The sequence below is a fragment of the Takifugu flavidus genome, chromosome 2 (genome assembly GCF_003711565.1).
Source record: "Takifugu flavidus isolate HTHZ2018 chromosome 2, ASM371156v2, whole genome shotgun sequence".
Classification (NCBI taxonomy): Eukaryota; Metazoa; Chordata; class Actinopteri; order Tetraodontiformes; family Tetraodontidae; genus Takifugu; species Takifugu flavidus.
In genome coordinates, this window is record NC_079521.1 from 15,095,189 (window position 1) to 15,118,055 (window position 22,867).

Below are 22,867 nucleotides of genomic sequence, written 5' to 3' on the forward strand. Positions count from 1 at the left end.
AACCGGTGCCCCCGAAGTTGATGTATTCAGTTGTGATTGTTAAACAAGAAACCACTTTATTTAAATGCAAATTAAAGGGGAAACAGCCCAGGATTTGCAGGGCCGGGCCAGGCTGAAATTCATTATCTGCTCCGTTTGAAGCTGCGCTTGTCACTTTTATGTGCCTGAGAACTGTAATGTGAGAGAGATAAATTAAATTTGTACATGTATAATTTGAATTTCCCGTTAATTACATAATTAAATAGCTAAACAATTACATGCTTGCGAATGCCTATTATGAGCTGAGAGAAATATTTATTGCTTTTTTAAATTATCTATATTATTATGTGTATCGCACAACCGCGGTATGAAATTAGAGCCTTGTAACAACACAAGTGCCTTCATTCGGAATGTGAGTTGACTGAATTAGTGCCTGTTGTCCTTCCACTAATTCCAACTGCGTGTTATGCTTCCCGACAACGCCCACAGTGGGTCGCTCCGCAGCGATCCGACCACATTAGACGGAGAAAAGTTCAAAAATGCCAGCAAGAACTAACTTTTATTCAGCTCAGACTGGAGTTTATCACCCCGGAGCAAGAAAGCAACTCTATGATGTCTCTGTTGACAACAGTAATTGTCTCCCCAAGAGCGCCCAGGGGCGGTTAGCACAGCCCGTCTTAATCAATGTGATCCGCCCTGACTCACCGCGTTTCAGCAGGAAATACGAATTTGCAGTCGCCGCACACAGAGGTCAGTTCAGGAATAGTAGTTCAAAAAATAGCAAAAAATGATAAAGTTGGGTTTTTTTTCTCAAAAAAACATGTCAGTACGCATAGCAGCTGCATTTGGTGAATCGCGTTGGAAAACACAACGTTCCAACTTCAACCAATAAGGTGAAAATGATTTAATAAGAATCAGTCCATAACTGTGCAGCGGTTACCACAGCAACCGTACAGGACCATAGTTGGGAGGTTCACATCACTCTTTCCTGCCTGCTCTCTGGGGTCCACATGGGTTTGCACCAGACACTCCAGTTTCCCCCCACATTAAGGTCTCCAAATTGGCCCTCGGCCACCTGAGCGTGTGACCCGTTGGTTTGTCTTGAGAAGTAGAGTCAGAAAAGAGGGGTGGAATCTAGAAGCGTCACCTCAGACATCCGCAAAAACAAATGCTATATTGAAAAATCCATCAGTTTCTTGAAGAAATGAACCTCATGAGCGCCGCATGAGCATTAAATCCACATCATCACTGGATAATGGGCTGTAAAGTTAACGGCCATTTTCACAGCGCAAGACTTTTTTTTACTCCCAACAGGTGAAGCCGTTAATTTAATGTTTGGCCCGCTTTTCTAAATTAGGGTGACGGCAAATTATACAATTAGCGCGGAATCTGTTACAATAATTTGTCCCACTCATCTGTCACTCACAACAGGCAGCGGGTACATTTGGTGTGCAGTTCACAGCCCATCCCCATGACAACTGGTTTACCAACGACCTTCAAGAGTCTAACAAGTCGGCACTCGTTTACCAGCTTTTGTGTGTTACATCTCTAAATAGACTGATGGAAGAGTCACAAATATGCTATGCAGGACATTCTTCTGTATTTCTCACGAGTAAAAGGAAAACCTGACATTTTAAACGGATGCACCATTTTTCTTGTTTGTCCTTGGCTAACAGATCCAGGCATGTATGAAAGTTTTCCAAACGCAGCACTGAGCATTGTGGTTTACGCATTTTTGTCTTTTTGCTGGTAAAAAGGTCGTCTTTTATCAGGCTCAACCCAACAAGGAGACTAAGAATGTCACAGGTATGTCAGAAAAAGGAAAAATACAGCAAAAATGAAAAAAAACCCCACCATAAATAAAACATATAACCGCTTATTACTTTTTACAGAGTAGCATTAGCATAATGTGCCGCTACTGTATGGTGGAGCCGCTAACCAGGCACCCGACACCAAACGTATTTAGACAAATCTTAAATTATACTTAGATTTAAGGCTCAGTCTCAGTTTATTTCGGGTGGCAGCTTGATGAACCTCGTGGCTGATGCCTCCAATCCCAGTTTATGAACCATCCACGTTCCTTTTCCCCCTCGCAGCTGCAGGAGCCTCTGCTGCCGTGAACGAATAGACAAAGTAAATTGGAGAATTGCTGCGTTGTCGGCTGCCCAGACCAGCACAAATCATCGAATCACACTATGGCCTCGGAGGACACAAGAGCAGATCAACTTTATTGGCGGTGTTCCTAACAGGCGGCTCCCAGACACCATCCGCCTGTGGCAGAACCGCAGCCAGGAGGAAAAACTACGGCAAGTAATTACGATATAATTATCCCGACTTCTTCCTCGGAGGTTAGACATCATCAGATAGATGTTTACTGCCCTACAGATTAATGTGTGATGTTCTAGGAACAATTCCTTCTTAAGCCAAGAGTTCTCCTGGACGGCTTTATCGACATTTATGTAATATTAACCGTTATGTTTAGGTGGGGTTTACAGGTTGTGACGGCTTTCGCGTTTTTAATTTCATCCCTTTTCCTCCCCTCTTAAATACTCAACCTGGCGTTCCAGACATGGCGGCGCAGCGTCGGCCACAACACGAATCCCCAAAGTCATAAAGAGAGGATGCTCGGCAACGACGACGGACTCTAACGTCTGGAAGTTTAATAAGCTCCTGTTGAGGGAGCGAATGGGAGGATTCTCAGGTCATCCATCTTTATAAACAGACAGCGCCTCACCAAATGGAACGTCCAGGCTGTGGGCTCTCGGATGTTCTCACATGGCCTCCGTCGAGTTTGGCTGAAGCTAACCCCGGTACGACTGGCCTGTACGTAATCAGGGAGGAAACGCGAGAACAAAAAAATAAACTGCTCTCCGATTTTTGATGAAGACCCCGAATGCTTTTGCTTTTAACGAGCTCGCGGACTGCTGAGGGGCGCATCGCCGGCCAATTAGATTTGCAATTGTTATTTTTGCGCATTGCCTGTAAACAGCGTAGAACGGTAGTTGGTATCGAACGGCACTGAAATTCGTTGGCATCCTGATCATTTTTCGATTACTAGAAGTATAATTGTTGGAAGTCAGGAAGAAAAATATCAAGTTACTGAAGGAGATGCTAACATTCGAGGAGTGTTTCCTCTCCACCAGAAAAGAAAATGACCTCTAAAGCTAGATTTAACCTATTAGGCTCTAAAAGCCAAGAATCTACAGCAGCAACCCAGATCCCACAATCTCCACAATCCAGCTGGGCTTTCAGTCCTATTGGAAACTGGTGTCCAACTCTCAGCTAAAGGCCTAATTAATGACAACTTCAGTGGAAAAATCACTGAAATGCTAATTTATTTAAAAGTTAATCTCATTGATTATTATTATTTTATGTACATATTTGCTCCCTGACCTGCTGTCCAGCTCCGATGACCAGCTTAGTTCTTCTTTACGATAATAAATTACTGGTGGGTATAATGTGTGTGTCCTCTGCTCTTTAGGCCTCTTTATGTTCCCCTTTCTCCTCCCCCTTTACCCACCTGGCCAGGCGGGTCCCCCCATAACCGCCCTGGACCTGCTCATGGTTTCTTACCTTTAAAAAGGGACTTTTTTCTGCCGCTGTTGCTGGTCCAGGGGTCTGGCTCCGGGTTTCTTTAAAAGCGCTCGAGGCAAACATGATGGTAATAGATGCTATGTAAATAAAGCCGAGGTCACACCTCGGACCCCTGGAGCTCCGTTACCCAGCTCTGGCTACGAGGTAGAAACTGGACCTCAGGTAATTGCGAGCAGTTCTCCTACAGCATGTTCATGCTAAACAAAGCGTGACCCAACTAATGAACGCACAGATGGAAGTTTCATACACAGCTGGGTTTGTGTCCCATCCCGGCGGTAAACACATCGTCTGGTTGACGGTGCAAACAGATGCTAGACAAAGTTACCGCAGCAACTTTAAAAGTTGCTGTCTGGTTCCGCAGAGCATTAAAGCTAATGCCTGGCTGGTAGGTGAGAAGAATAAATCCGTAATTAGTATAATGTTTAGTATTCTGGAATTACAACATCTCACAAATATATGAATTAAAACCCCTGAGATGATTTAAAAAAACTACACAAATACGACTAAAATACTAATGTGTACGTATGTAAAGCTGTGAATTAAGATGAGAAATATCCAATCTAAACTGATAGACACTCTCTCACCCTTTCATTATTACAACAGTAATAAGCAGGGACAGAAATGAATGAATAATTTATGCAGCGTTGGCATCACTATGGATTGACCTTGGGCAAGTTCCAGGCGTGAAAACAGACCGGCGTGTAATCTTTTTCCGTCCCTCATCTGTTGTTCGGCCTGAGCATCGTTCAGTGACACCAAGAGGCAGAAACCAAAGAAAAAAGGAAAAAAAAGAGGAAACATTGTTTTTATCTTCTCTCACATTTACACACAATATAAACATACTCAATAAAGCAAAATCGACCTCGCCAGCATCGGAGATGCAGCGCTATCAGCACATTTAGCAAAGTGAGCATCACTCATGGTGCCAAAAACATTCCGGATCAAAGCACAAACATCGGAGAAGTGCTGCAGAGGATATTGCTGCATTCATGAAAAGAGGGTTATCTTAATTCTGATAAATAGGCAGGGATGGAATGTGGAACCAATAAAGAGCCACCATTTCCTTTATTTAGGGCACAGAGACCAACAGAAACCTGTGAGTTGAGCCATTCTCTGGCCACTGGGGGGATATAAATGATATCAAGTGTGTCAAGGATATATTTTAAAATGTAGGAAAACATCCATAGGGGAACACAAAATAACCACTTCTGTGTTGCGTTCAAAGCCCTACGTTCTTTTGTAGACCCAGCGACCTGCATTCCTGATTCAGTGTTTTTAATAATGCACCAAACAGGATTTCTCCTGACACGCTGTGGTTTATTTCAGCTCGCCTGTCTTAACCACACACAGGATTTCGGCTCCGGGGGCTCGGGTTTACTGAGGTAAAACACCCTCGACCTCCGGGCAGGTGTGTAAACCAAAACCCTGTCCCGGGAAACGGCGGTGGGCTAAAACCACGAAAGGACGCGGGAAAGGCGACAGATCCCTGTGTGCGTTGTGGCTTTTTGGCAAAGGCTGGCTTTTATTTTGGAGCGGTCGAGGCCCAGAAAAGCAGGCCGGGTGGGCAATTTCCCTCAAACGCTCTGCCAGCGATGATATCGTGGGGCGACAACAACGGACCAATCAAACAGGAGACAGCTTAGTGTCGCCAACCAGTGTGTAGCAGGTAAAGAAGAAAATGGATGGAAATATTTACGGTATCAGGAAAAAAAAGAACTTTACATAAATTTAAGGCTTAAATGAATGTTCTGTAACCGTGAAATTGGTGTTAAATCCCTGGTTTATCTGTTACACAACAGTTATTTTGGTGTGGACAACTGGAGCATCTGGCCGGGGGGTGGGACCGCAGGGGTTGAAACCACCACCCTGATTCTGCGTTCCATCGGTAACGGCGTGCGGCACAGCCCACGCTGCGCACGTCTTCCAAAACAGATCTCACACCCTCCAAGAGCTCTCAGCAACATTTGTGCTCAATCACAGATTTTTTTGCGAGACACGAGGAGCTGAAACGCCCCATGAATGCACCCGTGGAGCCGTTTCGCAGCTGGACGCCGTTGCCAGGGGCGCGCACAAATAAAGCCGGGGCGTGAGCGCGCCGGCTCGAACCAAAGAGGCCAGGCGCGTAACAGACAACCCGCTCCATAAAAACAGAGAGAGTGGAAAAAAGGGCGAGGTTTCGCTTTAATAATGTGCCATAAATCCAGCTGCGATAAAACACAGAAATTTGCTCTGCTGGTGACATGAAGGTTGATGGTTCGATTCCCAAAAAAACACATCTTAGTTTCCTCAAGCAGAACCCGTCTTGGGTGCATGAATGAGTGATTGAGTGGCTCATTTCGAGTTCGGACTCCTCTGCGCACTTGTAATATAAAATATAGAAAGCCGAACTGCAGTTTAACATCGTAACTGCTGCCAAAAGTCCAAACTCGGCACGCCGGTGCTCTAAATTATCTTCCAGGTGTGAATAACTTCTTGTGTGCCTGCTGATCTGAACAGAATATACTATAAAGGGGTTTATTAACCACCTGCACGACACACCAGCAGGTCATTGGAGCTCTGCCTGCTTCCATTTTTACGGCATGACTAGTGAATTTTTACCAATTTGGCGGCATCACCGTTGCCATAATTGAGATTGTGTCTGCCATCATGCTTGGTGGAGTGCTTTCCCAGTGACTGATTGCCCTGGCAGGAGAAAGCTTTCACACGGGAACTGTGATTTCTCGGCCTATTCCAAAATGTGAAGGATGCTCAACGCTGCCTTTCCGCTCCCCCCCCCCCAGCATACATTCATATCCACAGAATACTCCTCTAAATCTCAGTAAAATGTTGCTGGTGCAGCTCCCATCAACACTGGAATCAACAAAACACTCGTAATTTACTTTTTTTCCCTTCTTTGTCAGATCATTTACTGGCACTAGCTCTCCGCTGAAATGTCAAATGGAGCGTGAAGAAAGGCCTGACCGCAACTAATGACTAAATCGCTTTTTTTTCCGACGGCATTCTCGTTTCAACTGTGCTCAAAAACAAACAAGCCATTAGGGTGGCCGAAAATATTTAGGAATTGGTCAAATGAATCAATAATGTGTTCCCCCTGGACGCGTTTTTACTCAAACATTTGCATAATAGAGAAATTCAATGTGTGTGTAGCAGTTTTGCTTTAAGTGCATGATGGGGCGGTCGGGGGGGGGGGGACGAAATACCAACACACATTTGTTTATGGGTATAAATGAAGATTGTTGCTCCGTGTGTTTATTGCATCGCTGAATTTAAGAAATGTTCCACAAAGGAATCTTCCCAATATGGATTTAACTGTTTTCTCCTGTTTCCACTGGTAAAACGTGTGTTTCCAGGCACTGGTGCGGACTGGGTCATGTGGTTTTCCTTTGACTCACTCGCTTTATGACTCATCACAGCAAAACAAAATGTCCCTCAAAGAGTTCTTCCTGATTCGCAGCGCTCCTCCACATTTTTGGTGATGATCCAGCGTCATTTCTCCCCAAAAAAGATTGTTTTTGTGTGATTCACTGATGGAAAAGCTTGTACCAAAATGGAACCGGCTCTAGATACTCGAAGGTTGGGACTAATGGTACGTCAAGGAAAAAGCGAAAGAGTCGATAAACTTCTGCACCAGCTGATTTAGACTTTCATGTTTTTTTCTTTGGCAAAAAGTAATTTTTCTCAGCTAAATGCGAACCACCTTTGGCTGAAAAAGAGGATTTAAAAAGATTCAAATGAGTCTGTAGCTAGTGCCAGCACAGCTGTAAAAACTACAAACAAATAAATAAACAGAGGAGTTTTCATTTTAATTTCAATTACTAGAAGTTCGTCTCCCCTCCGTCATGACTCAGCACAACACAGAGACAGATTTTTGTGTGAGGCCATACCATTAATATAAATTACACAGTAATGAAATGTAAATTAGGCTTCTGCTTTGTTAGAAAACCCACTCTGGTGCTAAATGAGGAGTCGCCTTAAATTAAATACGCCAGGGCAATCATGAATTGAAACATGTGAAACGATTCCAAACATTAAAAACAAAATGAAAAACAAAACACATTAGGACTCAAATCCGCTAAAGGCCCCCATGATGGAAGTCGTTGTGTCGCAGGAGAACCAAGATCAGACATGAAGCGTGCATGAAATTCATTGCTACCCACACGAAGAAGACGGAAACAGTTCCGATACAAGCGGCTAAGAATGCTAGCTGAAAGGAGTTAATCGCAACTTTCATCAGAAAAATATACCTTAAATAAACCTTCATCTCCGTGTTTCAATCACTGCTGCTGTGAAGGGTTTGACCTTTTCCTCACCCACAGAAACATTCCACTCATTGATGACACAATTAGCTGTTGCTGGGTTAGCGATGCAGAACGGAGGGCTGAACCCAAATGAATCATGCCGTTTGGGTCTTCAGGGTTTGAGTTTAAGGGGAAAAAAACACCAAAACACTTAATTTATCTGTCATATTAACTTGTAGATGTGCAAAAGACGCTGATTTCCAAAACAAAAGGCCTGGCCATACGCTAACCAAACACATCCAGTCATTTCGTATGGAATCGATTGCAGATGTTCGGCCTGTTGTTTATCAGTTCGTCATTCCGCTTTTTCACTATTTGGTGTGATTTATGGCCGTAACGATCGATGGATTAAACAAAGCTTGAAGCTTGTTTCCATTGCGAAAAGGGCCTGGAATCTTCATGGGGTCAAGGCGAGGTTGCCGCGCTAACACATGCCCATCACATCCCAGCGCACATCATTAAGCGACACCGATAACGTCAGCTGTATGGAGAGCAACCTCGGGGAAAATGCCAAATTCAATCAGGAGGTGATTTAAACTCAAAACCTTCTGTCTGTAAAGTGTTAACAGAACCTAATCACCCACTCGTTGGGCTGCCTGAGTGAGAGAGAAAAGCAGTATGAGCACTGAACTCAACACCTTCGATCAAGGAATCCAAATCATTCAGCCAGTGAAACAAAGAGCCCCAACACACTTATACAACGTGCAAGAACTTCAACGACGAAGGGGGAAAAAGGACCACGAGACTGATGAGCTTGGTGAAAAAGGTTTGAAAGGCTTACACTGTGTTGCATTGTCCTCCACACAACCCTCTGGGAGCAGCGGAGAAATGAAGAAGAAGAAAGAGATTTAATTGGACATCAGAGAAATATGGACACTGAGAGAGGAGAGAGGAAAAAGAATGTCTATTAGTCAGCGAAGCAAAAAGTTAAGTGATAAATGGTGTCGCTGAACTATTCTGTCGACCGGCCTCGGCTCAGTGAGAGATTCAGCACGTCTGGATGGATCCTCCCGACATAAAATCTGATGGAATCGTGCTGCTATTGAAACTGATCAATCCCAGTTTAAAACAAAAATGGACAAAGAAGAGTTGGCGCGAATGTTTCAGTAAATACAGGAGAACTGTGGAGCTGTCAGGGAACAAAATCGCAGTAATGCTGAATTATTTGATGGGTAATATTACCAAATACACATATTTAAGCCTTTGTGTCCATTCTGAGCTACTGTAGAAACACGACTAAAACCTCAGGTAAACATATGAGATGGACACACTGCAGGCTTTAAACAACTTCTGCTTATTTTCCATTTTAATCCTATGGGACAACTTACATAGCGCTCTCTTAAACGTGCCCCTTATTTAAAATACCATAACATATTTAGCCAAAGGATTTGCTAATTGGACAGGGGATTACAGAAGCATTTGCTGAAGTATTGAGCCGGAAATCAAACAGAAAGCAGAGAAATTACGGTCTAATAGCTAAGTGTAACGTACTTATGTTGAGAATACCTTTTTTTCCTTCAGGCTCATGTTCACATGCATGACCTGAGTGTTTTGGGATCTGTTTTAACAGACTGGATAACAACTGTTCTGGTCTCGTTTAGCAAACAATGCATTTCTAACATCACGTGCTTGAACTTTACACATATTTACGGAGGAAACGAGACGCTTTAGCATTAGCCGTTATGAATCTGTCTGTCACCCAGAACGTTCGATGTTTGAGGGCAGAAAATCGACTGTGGTCAGCAACCTCACGATTCGGTCAAGATCGACTTGAACTCTGGGATTTACCAGTCTATCCAAGCTGGTGCCAGCTGCTGTCGTCGGCCTCTCCTCGGGGGGGTATGGCCTGAAGCGAGCGTTGAAGACGTCTGCGATGCCACGTGCGGATCGGCCCACTCCTAACGGCTTTGGTTGTCCACAGCCTTGAAAGACCTGAAAATAAGCAGAGGGGGACGCGGTGAGCTGCATCTTAAAGGGCAGTTTTCAAACCCTTTTCTTTTTCCATGTTAACCACCTACCTGGTGCCAAACCCTGCTCAAGCCACAGCTGAAGTCACCTACAAAAACTTTGAGGCACTTTTCCCTTGAAGCCCTAAGACAGTTTGTTCATGGCGGAGCCGGTGGCGTCCACCATCCTGCGGGTCTTCATTGCCATATTGGTTACAAAAACCTTCAGTCACCCTTTATTACACAGCTCTTCGTCAGAATGCAACCCTGTCCTCAAATTGAAAATTAGGTGCGTTTGACCAGTGTTGCCAGGGCAACCCATTTGTGCCCAATGCTGCAATGCAATTAATAGGACTTCCTGTCTGGATCTCTGCAGGTTTAAAGGCCTCGGCAGCACACCTGCAGGCAGTGTGGCTGATCAGCATTCCTCTGTGTACGCGCTGCTGTACGCAGCCGTCAGACAACAGACTGTCTTCTCTCCAGTATTTATCAATTCCTCTTCCATGATCACAATCCCGCAGCCCTGACTGTCAACAGGTGGGAATGAAAGGCCACCGCATCGTCGCCTGACACGTTCCGCACAGTCTGATGATTGGAAAAGTTTTATATGCGTTTAAGATGCGGACGCGGGGAAAGATTGTAATCTCAGGGCAATCTGTCAGACAGGTATGAGATTGCAGGTTCGCAGCCTGAAGCACATAGACAACAGGCAACAATTCGCAACTCCTCTATTCTGAAAAGTATGTGACATCTAATTCCCACTGACCTTTGTGGCTCTGGCATAGAGACAGATCAGGATCCAGGGCCGGATCAGAGAAGAAAGCCCCACTGATTAATCTGCCCTTTAACCAGGAAGACAGTAGAGTGAAACCACCCTCAGTGTCCTCCTTCAAAATGAGAACTGTTTCTAGGACTCTACGAAAATTCATCTCCTGCACATAAAAAGATGACCTTCAGGTCTGCTTCCCAGGTGCGGTTTAATGGTTTAATTAAAACTTCCCAACATGTCTTTTCAAAATAAAAATGAGTTTTAGATGTGCGGGAGCATTTTAAGCTCCCGACTGGTCAGATAAGATTGTTTAAACATCTACATTTTATGTTTCCTTTTTAAAATATAAAGAGCTTCACAGAAGGATGTCAATGGTCTGTCGTGATCTGATGGAAGGATGGAGAGGGCTCTCATCCACGGAGCTCCTTCAATATTTTAGAAATGCTGTGTGAAGAAGCAACAGAGGGATTTTATTAAAAATGTCAATGGTATATATAGGTCAGAGATGGAGGAGCAGAAGAAGAGTTGTTTTTTTCTTTTCAAATTTCTACACTACTTTTAACTGGAGCAAATGGCATCATGCAACAAAAATGAGGGTGATGAGACTAAAGATGACTGAGTTATCGATGACAACAGAAGAAAAAGATGGGACCAAGAAAGGAGCCCTGAGGCACACCACATAGAGTAACAGCTTAGGAGCTATGTACCCTATAGCAATAAGAAAAAGAAACTTAAACTCTCATGTTTAACATGGAAGCTGATCATTTTGCACTTGTCTGATCAAGATAACTCTTTTGTGACGACGTGAAGACGTGAAGTCCCACAGTACCTTGGCTGACACTTGCATGCTGTTGTCCTGCATGATCATGATCGCCTCCGAGATCTTGATGTCGATGGGTTCGATCACCGCTTCGATGTTGAAGGGTCCCTGCAGCCTGTCTGCCACCAGCAACATCGCGTCTGCCAACAGAGATTCACAGATTCTGTAAATGCTCCTGAGCTAGCATAAGGACGTGAGAGAACCAAATGAGAGCTACAAAGATGGAATCTCCTGTGAAGGCGGCTAATAATCACAAACAGAACAGAGAGGAAACCTGCCAGAATGATCCTTCAAACAAACCAACACGGTGTTAGACACAGATATGAAGATGTGATGTTTGTCAGAGGACCCGGGGCATCAGATACCAATTAAATTTCAATGCGCCGAGTTTATAAATAGCTGACATTTTCGATAAAATATTGATTAACCTACATGTTTATCACTCGAGTCTGTCAGAGACAAGTCTTCTGATTAATTCATTTTTTCTCTGTTGGGGTAAAATGCCCCACTTTATCAATAAATGTATGAATGTGTGCAGTTAAAGTTGCAAATGCTTTTAATTAAAAAAAACAAAAAAACAAAAAGCCCAAAGAAAAGCCGCTCTAGCCATCGATTCTGTCAAAATGAAATTCAAATTAACTCTGGAAGAGACAGAATGTGTTTTGTTTTTTAAGAATAAGCCAGCTTGTTGCCCCATACTCGAATTTATCACATCTAATAATGTCCTGAGGAATCAACAAAATTTATACCAGAAATTAAAAGACAGAAAGGAAAACCCAATAAAACCGGCGCCTGCGTGATGCTATTACTCCATATCGGGCCTGGCATGAATCAATACCCAACAAAGATTACCAACAGAGCTGCCATGTTTTATTTTCATTAAAATCCTGCGATAATATGCTCATACAAAGGGAAGGCGCTATTGATCCAGTCTGACTGGGAGTTGTCCCGGCTGGAGCAAATAACGTTGCCGATATTTCCATGAAACATTTCCAACAGCAGTCCACAAGATCGGCGGAGGGCTCTAGCGCTGGTAAACTGCCACTCTGCTCTGACATTTCCAGGGGTGATGATCACAGAGGGCCCCTGGAATGACCCCCGCTGGAGCGGAGGGGAACGCGCTGTTCCTCGTACCCTGTGTTCGTCGCTGCGGTCGGTCGTCACACGGCAGGTGATCCGAGCCGACACCAGGAGAGATCACCAACCCCCCTAATCTGGGTTTAAGGCAAGGCTGAAAATGACGCACCCTGCTGGGTCGCTGGCAGGGGGCAGGATTTCCATCATCCCAGCCAATGAAAAAAATACAACGTTGTCAGTAGTTAAAAAAAAAAAAACACAGCTGTAAATAAACGAGAAGTGGAGCGGATCAGGTTTGGAAAAAGCTGAAATGTGGTCGATGTTACTCTTCTGTTTATTATGATTACGGACGGAAACTTTGACCTCCGCTCCAGCCACATCAGACCACGTCGTTACTGCTGATGGTAGTTGGGGGAAATCCATTTGAGCCTCGGGAACGGAATACAAATCTGCTCATTTCCCACAATTACAGTAGCCTTTGCAGGTCTGTCTGTCCCAGAAAAGTCTTTACAGAGGTTCCCCGCAGATAAAAATGGCTGTCATGATGATTACATATCAGAGAGGGAGCCGACGAGACTGAGGCGGTTTACATGACCATAATGGTTCGATTGTGATCCGATTTCAGGAGCGATTATTTTACGGACCTCGTTTGTAGCCTATTTTGAGGGTCTTCTAGCGCCCACATCGGGACAGCTGATGCTAACATCGTTGGTGTCGCCATGTTCAACAAGACAAGATGGGATGAGCGGAAGGTAAAGACGCTCCAAACGTTCAAATCAAGTTGGATCTGAATAAATGTAATTGGATTATTCATGTAAACAGGATCATGGACAAATGAAACCTTCAGGAGCTAAGGTTTCCAACCCTAAACTACAGAAGACGCTCGTCCTCGGGCACAGGGAAGGATATTAAACTCTCAGGCTGCAGACAAGTAAGGACAGAAGACAGAGCTGCAGCTGCTTTCCTGAGAGAATCCAAAGCAAGATCGATACCAAAGATCAGATTAAATATTGAATCTCAGCATTCCGTCCTGGCGCGGTATTCCGTGGAATAAAAATGTATTGATTCACTTACATGTGCAGCATTTTTGACAAATCCTGACCTCAAAAGGTTTAAGATCACTTTCGGTTTCAGTGCAGGTGACGTCAACATGACGTGGACTGATCTTTTCCTGATATTCATACAGGAGCTGGATGGACCGGCCTGATGTGTAAAGGTGTCGTCGCTGCAGGAAAGCTCTCCTGTCTGTTTACACCAGGTGGCCGCTGCTGCTTCTCTCAGGGGTCAGAGGTCAGTGCACGCCAGCAGCCCGAGAAGTACCCCGGTCTCTGTACTAAAAGCCTCAGAGAGATGAAGAGTGCTGGGAACCTCTGACAGCAGAGCCTTTCTTTTGAGTAAATACCTTTGTTTGTTATTTATTTAAATGTTAATCTGGAGCTAAATTCACCCTGCTGGAAAATGAGTAGGTATTTGATCAACTTTCATCCCGTACGATCAGTCCCTCGCGCGTTCTAATGAATAAAAGTTATTTAGTTCCTCTGTTTCACACGGTCGTACCGGTGGAGTTGTTGCTGGGGTTGGTTTTTTCCTCTTCCTTCAGTCTGCACTCATTTATTTTCCCATTGAAATCTCCCCCGTTAGCCTCACCCAGAAGGGGCTGGAAGCAGTCCAACACCCCCCTGCAGAGACCCCTGGGAAAACAGTCAAACCTTCCTCCATAAATCTGGGACAGATCAGCACCTTTAATGTGGAATCATGAGAGAAACAATAAAGGGAACTCCACTTAAAACCCCCCAGTTCCTTTTAATTCACTGCAGTGCGACTGATAATTAGACCATTTCCTTTGTGTGCTTGGGATCACAGCCGCAGATCAAAGAGGCTGCTTTCATTTTTGGTAAAATCCATCAAATACTTCTGCTTTACAGCGACGTCCTGAAGCCAAACGCCAGGCTGGATGCAGCCTTTACCGACTGTTGACCCTTTAAAACTGTTTTAAAGTGAGCGTTGGCCTGCGGATGAATACGGAATCAAAGCATCAACCTTCAAAACGAGAACCGTCTTTTAAAGGTTGCTGAACTCACATCAAATGGTATTTGAATTAATTTTTCGTTATTTATTTTAATTTTTTTGCAATCAATCGTGTTTACGTCGAACCGGTTCAGGACGCCTCATCAGTCCGACTCCGTTTACTGATCTAAGGTGGTTCTGAGCTCCGTCAGGAGGACGTCGGTGCACGGCGACACCACAGCGGCTTTGTTGTGTGAGGGAATCTGTCGCCTAAACATGCCGCTTTGATTCCAAGGTAGTTTTCTCTGTCAACTGGACTGGGTTTCTTCTCTTGAAGACGTTTCGCCTTCTATCCAGAAGGCTTCTTCAGTTCTGAAATCACTGGGGAGAGAGCTAACCCTGCTAACGACTCTCAGGTGACCACCCGGATCATTAGCATGCAAATGGTCCACAGGGGCTATATTTTCAAGCTCTCTCCCCAGCGATTTCAGAACTGAAGAAGCCTTCTGGATAGAAGGCGAAACGTCTTCAAGAGAAGAAACCCAGTCCAGTTGACAGAGAAAACTACCTTGGATACAATGACCTGGATGACTGAGAATTTACACAGACATGCCGCTTTGATGTTTTCTTCTTCGTGTTTGCCAGAACATGCGAACACGTGAAGAGTTCCTGACCCGATTACAGGCAGTTTAAACTCTGTGTGGAATATAAACGGCGATAAATATATGGCAGAAGAAACAAAGCACCTCATGATAATCTTTAATAGCTTAAAGAAATGATGAAGTAACAGATAAAGTGTCATTTAGAGTGTTTTAAGTTCAGTTTACTATGTTTGTGGAGACTTTGGGTTCAATTTAATCAAGGTTCCTGTTGAGTTCTACACAAATTTCTGTCACTATTGTCAAAATACTTTTGATATGTTGCTTAATTCACAGATAACGATGATGAGAGTGAAAACCGGGAGTCAAAATATTTTAAAAACCCAAATCATTTTTTTTAAGTCTCTCTCCAAACTTCCATCTTCTAGATTTTCAATCAGAGTAAACCGTTTGTGCAACATCAGTAAAAGGATCCACCACCCCTCCCGTGACCTTTGCCCCCTCTTCCCAGTTCCCGCCAGTCTGCAGCTGGAAGAGGGGGCTGCATCGCAGCGCCCGTTTTAACGTGGAGAGTCCAGGAGTCTCCCCTTTATTGCTCGCGCAGCTGGAACGCAAATTAAAAAGCAGCTATGACTTGAATTTGTGAGCGCTAAAGGCTGTTTCTGGATGACTTGAGCTCACCCGGCGACTCAGATACCACAGCTGTAATTCTTCGCATGTAGGTTGTCACGTCTCGTTTCTGTGACCCGGCGGCTGCGTTTGGCAGCTGCTGCTGTTAGCTGTTTATTTGAACTGTGCTGTCTTTTGGCTGTTTTGCTTCCCCCTTTGCTTTTGCTGTTGTTTTTGTCTCTTTTTTTAACAATTAGCTCAAAGATTGAGAGTAAATGTGATAATCCCAGCCATGTTCTCAAATGATGCGCGTCTTAAATACCAATGACAGATGATATGTTTGATTAGCAACCAGCCAGATGCCAGGACCTCTGCGGCAAAGCTAAATATGCTAGCAAGTTGTCCGTTTACACGAGGCAGGTAGATGTTGGATGTTCTTAAAAAAATCAGCATTAAGGAGACAGCCAGCAGCGAATACAGAGGTACTTTAATGTCCCCCGTTATGCATGGCCCCGTTTCTCGGCTCCCTCCTCCCACTCTGTGAATGCACACCGGCAGGGGGAGCAGTATTTAGAGGGGGAGGTGCACAGCTCTCTCTCACGTGCGCACACTGACTCCCAGCCGTTTCGTTCGCCGTTTTTACAGCGTTATTGGGTGCATCCAAGCACTGTAGCTGGGTTTTCCATTTGTCCCATGTCTTCTGGCTTTGTTGTTCTGCTTGGGGAGTAGGTGGCCGGTGGTCCCATTTTTGTTTTTTGTTCTCTTTGGCTTTGAGGCCGTTTCTTGGTTAGGCAGCCTTAGTGGGCGTAGGAGAAAGATCCTACGGCCCATTGTCAGGTGGGTCTCTGTCCTCCATACTCTTTTGTTTTGTTTATCTGGCACCTACATAACTTTTAATATAAGTTTAAACCTGTGTTGTCGGCCTTCATTTTTGTTACCCTCTTTGTGTTTGAGCCTTTTTGCTTTGGAGCTGCAACAATCCCAGAGATATGAAGATTAGTTTCACTAGGCTTTTTTTTTAAAATAGCTAGCTTATTTGTTCCTGCCAAGTCCATTACCAGTAGCAGCAGCTGAGCTAACGTCAGCCAGGGTCTTTGTCGTTTACCTCAAAGATGCAGCACTTTTATGTCTCATGTCTGCAAAAACAAGAAAACCTTTTGAAGCATGAAGGGTGTGCAGGGTGTTAATGACCGCGCACACGCCACAGGAAGGTCTCCCCGAAGGACAAGACAGGAGATAAATAACCTGCAGAAACCAAAAAGGTGGGGGGTTTCTTGAAGGGGAGGTCCTGTTACACTTGGACACATTCCATGTAATTAAAAAGAAATGAGCAAATGAAATCAATGTGGATCTCTAACACAGCGGTGTCAAAGGCCTCTGCAGAGGAAAAGGTGAAAGTTTATGATCCAACCCAGTGATGAGCTGAAACACAACATTTGCATCACTTTGTGACGCCATGAAGGTCAGCGAGCTGACCTTAACCCCGTCCCTCCAACAGGGGGACAAACCATGATGCAGTCTTTCAAATGTGGATTCATTTTTGACATGCTAATGCTACAAATAGCATTGGGGCTCATATGTGAAGCTTTTGGCAGTGACCGGGAAGCCTCGCTGAATGTGTTTGATAGACGCTGTGAGCCTGCGCACGCACACACACACACACACACACACACACACACACACACACCACACACACACACACACACACACACACACACACACACACACACTGTGCGTCCTTTCTCCCTCGGCTCTCAGTATTTATTTAATAATGTCATCTATCATTCACTTGGAAGCTTCATGCATACATGGGTGCATAAGTACATCCTAGCCGGAGTTGCCTCGTGTTTGAGCAGCACAGCTCTGAACTGATGCTTTAATGAGTGGCGTCGTTTGGCTTTAACTGAGGCATGTGATTGGTGAAAGGTGTTGAGCATTTTTCCTGTTACGCGTTTCCCGGGGAACTGTGGATTTATTGTTTATTTAAATTCAACCACAATAAAAGAACCTTTGGTGGTCAAAGAAAAATACAATGAAAGTCATCATGGTGACTAATGGGAGGGGAGGAAAAGGTTTGATTGGTTGTCAAAAAATGTATTCCTAACAATAGATGCCCATTTTTGTAAACATTAATTTCTTTTGCACCTTGGGAGGCCGACGGCCCAGCAAAAATCAATCACAGCAAACAGAGCTGACCCAACTATGCCCGAATGTATTCAGCTTTAAAAGCGACGGGAACCACAGGCAGCATCTGATAAGAGCGCCATTATTTGACTACTTGCGGCGAGAAGGAATCATTTGAGGGCACCATGCTCCAAAAAAAAGCTGGGGAGGTTGTGAGTCAGGAACTGGCATCAAGGGGCTCAGACCAAACTGTCGCTTTTTGAATCCCAAAAACATGGACACAAACGGCCTTGTTTGTGGAAGGAGCCTAAAAAATCTGAGTCCTTGTTCCCTTTTTAGGCTATTTTAACAAGGAGCTGACAAGAAAAATGATAATGATGTGTCTGTCGCGATGCAACGCGCAAGAAATTTGTCATAATGGCAGCAGACTGATGGTGTTGTATCCTCAACTGGCAAGAACCATGCAGCCCCCCCCACCCCATGAATACACACACACACACACACACGCGCGCTTTCAACTCTCGGTGACTGAAATACCTCGGCACAGCTTCCAGCAGGTAAGTCGTGCCCTCCTCCAGTAACATGCTCGCTTTTTAAATGACACCGATGATCCATTTTCAGTGTGGAAGTAATGGTTGTTATGGTAACCTTCCCAAACTGTCACCGTTACTAAGGAATGACGGACCCCGGCAGTGAACCCGCTGCAGTTCTTTCTTCTGCACGCGGCGGCGACTCTTCCTGGGCGTCAGCGGATCACCATCAGATTCCCGGGACTGGTGATTTCCTCTGCTTCAGTTAAATGATGTACTGACTTGGTGCTGCATTTAGGGCACTTAAGTAAACTACGTTCTTGTATTTATTCCTTTTCACCACATTTAAGGCCACTTTTCTTCTGTTTAAAGGCATAAAATCAAATAAATGTAGACTTCAGAGATGGAGAGTAAAGAAACACAATGTTCTGACTGCGGCAAAGGGACGAATCTGAAGCCACCGGTTCTGCTGCACATTGTGCATTAAATTCCTGAACTGCTCCAGTAATGAGGAACGCTCTATAATCTGCTCTCTGGCATCGGGACAGACGTATTTAAAAGAAACAAAACAACAACTAGGGTTGAAAGCTGTTCCCTCTTTATCCGAGGAAATGATAAAGGCGGCCATGTGAGAGAAATTCCATGTGTGAATCCGATGAAGCGCGCTCCATTTATTGTTCTGCGCTCGCCAGAAATTGTTGTCAAGCAGCACTTGATGTCATGCGTTTTGGGAACGGGGGAACACGGAGGAGCATGAATGTTTAACAGGAAGCAGCTGTAGGCCGATAGCAGGCTCAACAGATTACACAACCTTGCCTCGACTTCTTCGGCGCGGCTTCAGAAGCCAGCGAACCATCTCCTCTCTCATCACTGCCACCGATCGGGACATTTCAGCATGTGTAAATAGCGCCGAGGGCTTAAAATGAGCCGTGCGCAAATGCGACAATGACGGAGATAAAGTGACTGCTGACACGCTGGTCTTTAAAGTCAAATCAATATTGTGAGTCGACTGGTGGAGCGGAACCAAAGGTCTTTAGCAGAGACCAGTAAATTTCAGCAGAGCTCAAAAACATCATCATGGGTTGCACGTTTTAGTCCCGCGTGCCACTGTGTCTTGTCTTTCCAACTATATACACATGCATATTATTATTACTGCTGTTACCTTGCTATAGCGTGCTTCTATTTTTTGTTTTGAATTCCTTGTTTTAGCTTGACACTCATGTTTTCCTCTGCTGTTGCTCCAGGGTTGGCTACCGTCATGCGGGGATGCAGCTGTTTTGTTCCCTACAGCAGGAACAATATGGGGGATGCACAGATTCTCTTAAAAGCCCAACTAATCCACATTTGGTAAACCTCCAGAGCATTTCCGTTACACCAGATCCATCACAGCGGCTAACAGACGGCAGCGGATTTGCTTCATGACATCTAAAGCGAGACGGTAACTTTTTGACACGAAATGAAGATGCGAGATTTTTTTTTGTTTGTTTGTTTGTTGTTTTTTGTGGCTTCAAAAGGCGCCGCGGGAGGGAGGAAGTGGTTTTTGATGGGATGAGTTTTGGAAAAAAACAAAGAGTCTGTCACAAAACAGCTGAAGGCTGAGGCCCAGCTCACCTGGCCAGGGAAGAGAAATCAGTCTAGGGTGGGATCACGGTCCATAACAAATAAAGGAATGCCCTTTGCATCTCCTTGGGATCCATTTAACAGGGAGGGCAGCTTACCGCAGCCAGCTGCTTATGCTGTAACTCGAGTGTTATATTACCGAGCTCGGCTGGAAACACTATAGAAATTGTTTTAGCCTTGGATCTGCTCTCCTTTATCAATCCCAAACAGCAGGGACCGGCACTTAAACCATTACGCCAGGGTTCCAGCAACGTCAAACAACATTTCAGACAGAGAAGAAGGGGAAAAAAAAGAGAGAGAGGGAATAGGAGCGCAAACAAGATTTCAGTTTTGTCTCCGTAAATCCTTTAAGGCTGAAGCTAACGCGGCACATCCCTCCGAATTCCCACAGAGACCATTCAAGGCTGCCTTGGAAAAGTAATGCAGGACTTTGAAGCATGAGCGCACCCAGCAGACGGAGAGACAGACCTCGGAAGGTGTTAAAAGGAAAAAGAGAAAGAAGTGAAAGGGCGCTGGGAATGACTTCTTACCGATGAAGAGGTTCCACTCGGTGTCCAGGTCGGCCTGGTTGGCCAGGCAGCCCCTCATCACGTTGCGGCAGTAGTTCTGGCAGGGTCTCAGGCCAGGCAGCCCGCGGCAGTAGGGACAGTACATCATCCTGGTCAAGGCCACGCGGCATCCTGGGAACACGTTCACCTGAAAGGCAAAGAAGTTCTGCTGTTAGCTTTTCATTAATGCTTCATGTCAATGTTCATTAGTCCAACGGTGACGGAGTCAGAGCACGCGTATGGGTTTCCCCAGAAACGGCTGCAGAGCGCCGCCAGCCCACACGAAACATCGGTGAGGAACGCGAGCACCATTCCCGCTGGAATTCCTGACAAGCATCCCTGCGCCGCGTCACATCTTTAAAGTATTACATGCGAACCCCCCCCTCCGGATGAACCCCGACATGACGCGGGTCACAAATCTGTCCTGGTCGATTGCTCGTAAGGGCCTTTTGTTGTTGTGTCATGACGTTGAACGGGGCTGACACGCCGCTCACGTGTGCTTTCCTCCCGAGGTGGGGGTGCGGAGAATAAAGTGAGCTTTTATAATTGGCTTGTCAGCCCATGTATTCATGCTTGACTTTAGAATGTGTCCAGCGCTCACCCTGGAGACGGCCCGGAGGCTGCCCGATCGGTCAGAGGAGGCGCCGCCGCGCGCCAGAAACGCTCATATTTGTTTTTCTGCTCGACCCAGTGACCGTTAACAAAATTTAATTCGGCTAAAATGTTGGCGTTTGCTCAGTCAAAACACAGTTAATCAGCACATCCTTAAAGGGCGCGTCAACGCCGGATCGTTCGGTGTTGTGACACGTTGTTTGTGGGAGGAGTTAGCGGGAAAAAGCTGGTCTGTGCCAATGTTGGCCTAAAACCCAGCGACACCAACAACACAGGAAAACAGCCGATGGCGGCGGTCTCCCAACACTGCGGGAACATGCGTGCAGGCGTGACTCAAAGAGAGGAGACAGAGATGTACAGCTTTAGCACCGCCTTCTGCTCGGCGGCTGGTTGCGAGGATCAAATGAGCCGTTCCTGACATTTGCAATTTGCCGCTGACATCAGACGGCGTCCCGTACGAAGGCCATTAAACGAGGAGCTTGGCTGTCGTTTCCAATGCTGTCCGTCATCCGTTGGGTTACTGTCAGCGGCTGGTGTCGCCTCCGGAGCGCCGGGAGCGCCAGGAATTCTCAAAAACATTTGTTTTCTATATGAAAAGTGCTGCCGAGCAGGTAATCCACAGCACACAAAAGTATGTTTAAAACAGACTTTTCTCTCTTTTGTTGGAAATATGAGAGCTTAAACGCAAATTAAATTGGAGGCTTTTTTCTTATTGTGAGCCAGAGGAAGAAACTCGACTCCCAAACAGAAGAAAAGAGGAGAGAAGTGAGAGACTTATTGAGATGAAACAGACGGAGAGAAAACAGGACAAGACACCATCAGAACCAACAGACGGGGGAGGCAGGTGGGTCTGCCAGATCTGGACACAAGTCCAGAACAAAGAAGATGCCAATCACAGCATGCTGGCGAGGAAAACTTACTTCCCAACTTCAGAGTTTTTACTTAAGAGGAGGCGTTTTACCAAATTATTATTATTTTTAATTACTACAAGAGCATAAAAAATTTAAAGGATCTTGTTGATCCAATACATTGAGCTCATCCGCAGCACATCATAATATTACATTTTCCTACAAACCTGAAACATTTCATTGAACACAAAGGACATGGGTCCAATTCAAAGATGAAAACTTGGGTTTGCAGGACACATTTTACACATTTTAACATGAAAGATCAAGTTCAGAGAGGACATAAACTGTGTAGAACATCTGAGAATAAGATGCTGTGTCATCAGACACCAGCAAAACATTGCAAACTTATTTTTTTAAAAGCCCTCGTATTTTCTGTCTGAGACAGTGAGAGAGAGACAGAGACAGAGACAGAGGGAGAGAGAGAGAGAGAGAGAGGGTGTATGTGTCTTGCATCAATTGCTGCATCTTTATGCGATTCCTCTCACGGGGTTTCTGTTCCATCACGGCAGCTCCGGCGCCCAGCAGTCAGCGGACGTCTTGGATAAAGGCTAATCTGATAATCTTGTTAGCATTTATTTACAGTCGAGTGGCTGGAATATTTCACAGCACGCCGACAGCAGGACCGTGAAGAGAGGTCTCTCTTATTCAGGGGGAGATTACAGAACTAATCTAGTCCACAGATGTTTAAGTGCTGTGATGTGAGCAACACGTGTGTGGCTTGAACCGGAAGAGCAGCGAATTATTCCAAAGGAAACTGGACTATATCTTGAAAAAGATTAAAGCTTTGTACACTACGGACACAGTTTTTAACCCCTTGGAACATGAGG

The 22,867-nt window shown here is 45.1% G+C and overlaps 1 protein-coding gene across 2 annotated transcripts in view; it reads right to left on the reverse strand.

Annotated features, from left to right (window-relative positions):
• Window positions 1-22,867, reverse strand: part of gpc6a (glypican 6a) — an 88,466-nt gene that overhangs the window by 10,024 nt on the left and 55,575 nt on the right. The window contains exons 4-7 of one of the 2 annotated variants that reach the window (XM_057019420.1): window positions 20,503-20,668; window positions 11,416-11,546; window positions 9,660-9,803; window positions 8,653-8,682 (exon numbers count right to left, since the gene is read on the reverse strand). In XM_057019420.1, coding sequence (XP_056875400.1) covers window positions 8,653-8,682; window positions 9,660-9,803; window positions 11,416-11,546; window positions 20,503-20,668 — 471 coding nt within the window. The remainder of the gene's footprint in view (window positions 1-8,652; window positions 8,683-9,659; window positions 9,804-11,415; window positions 11,547-20,502; window positions 20,669-22,867) is intronic. The other variant, XM_057019429.1, reaches the window with a different exon arrangement.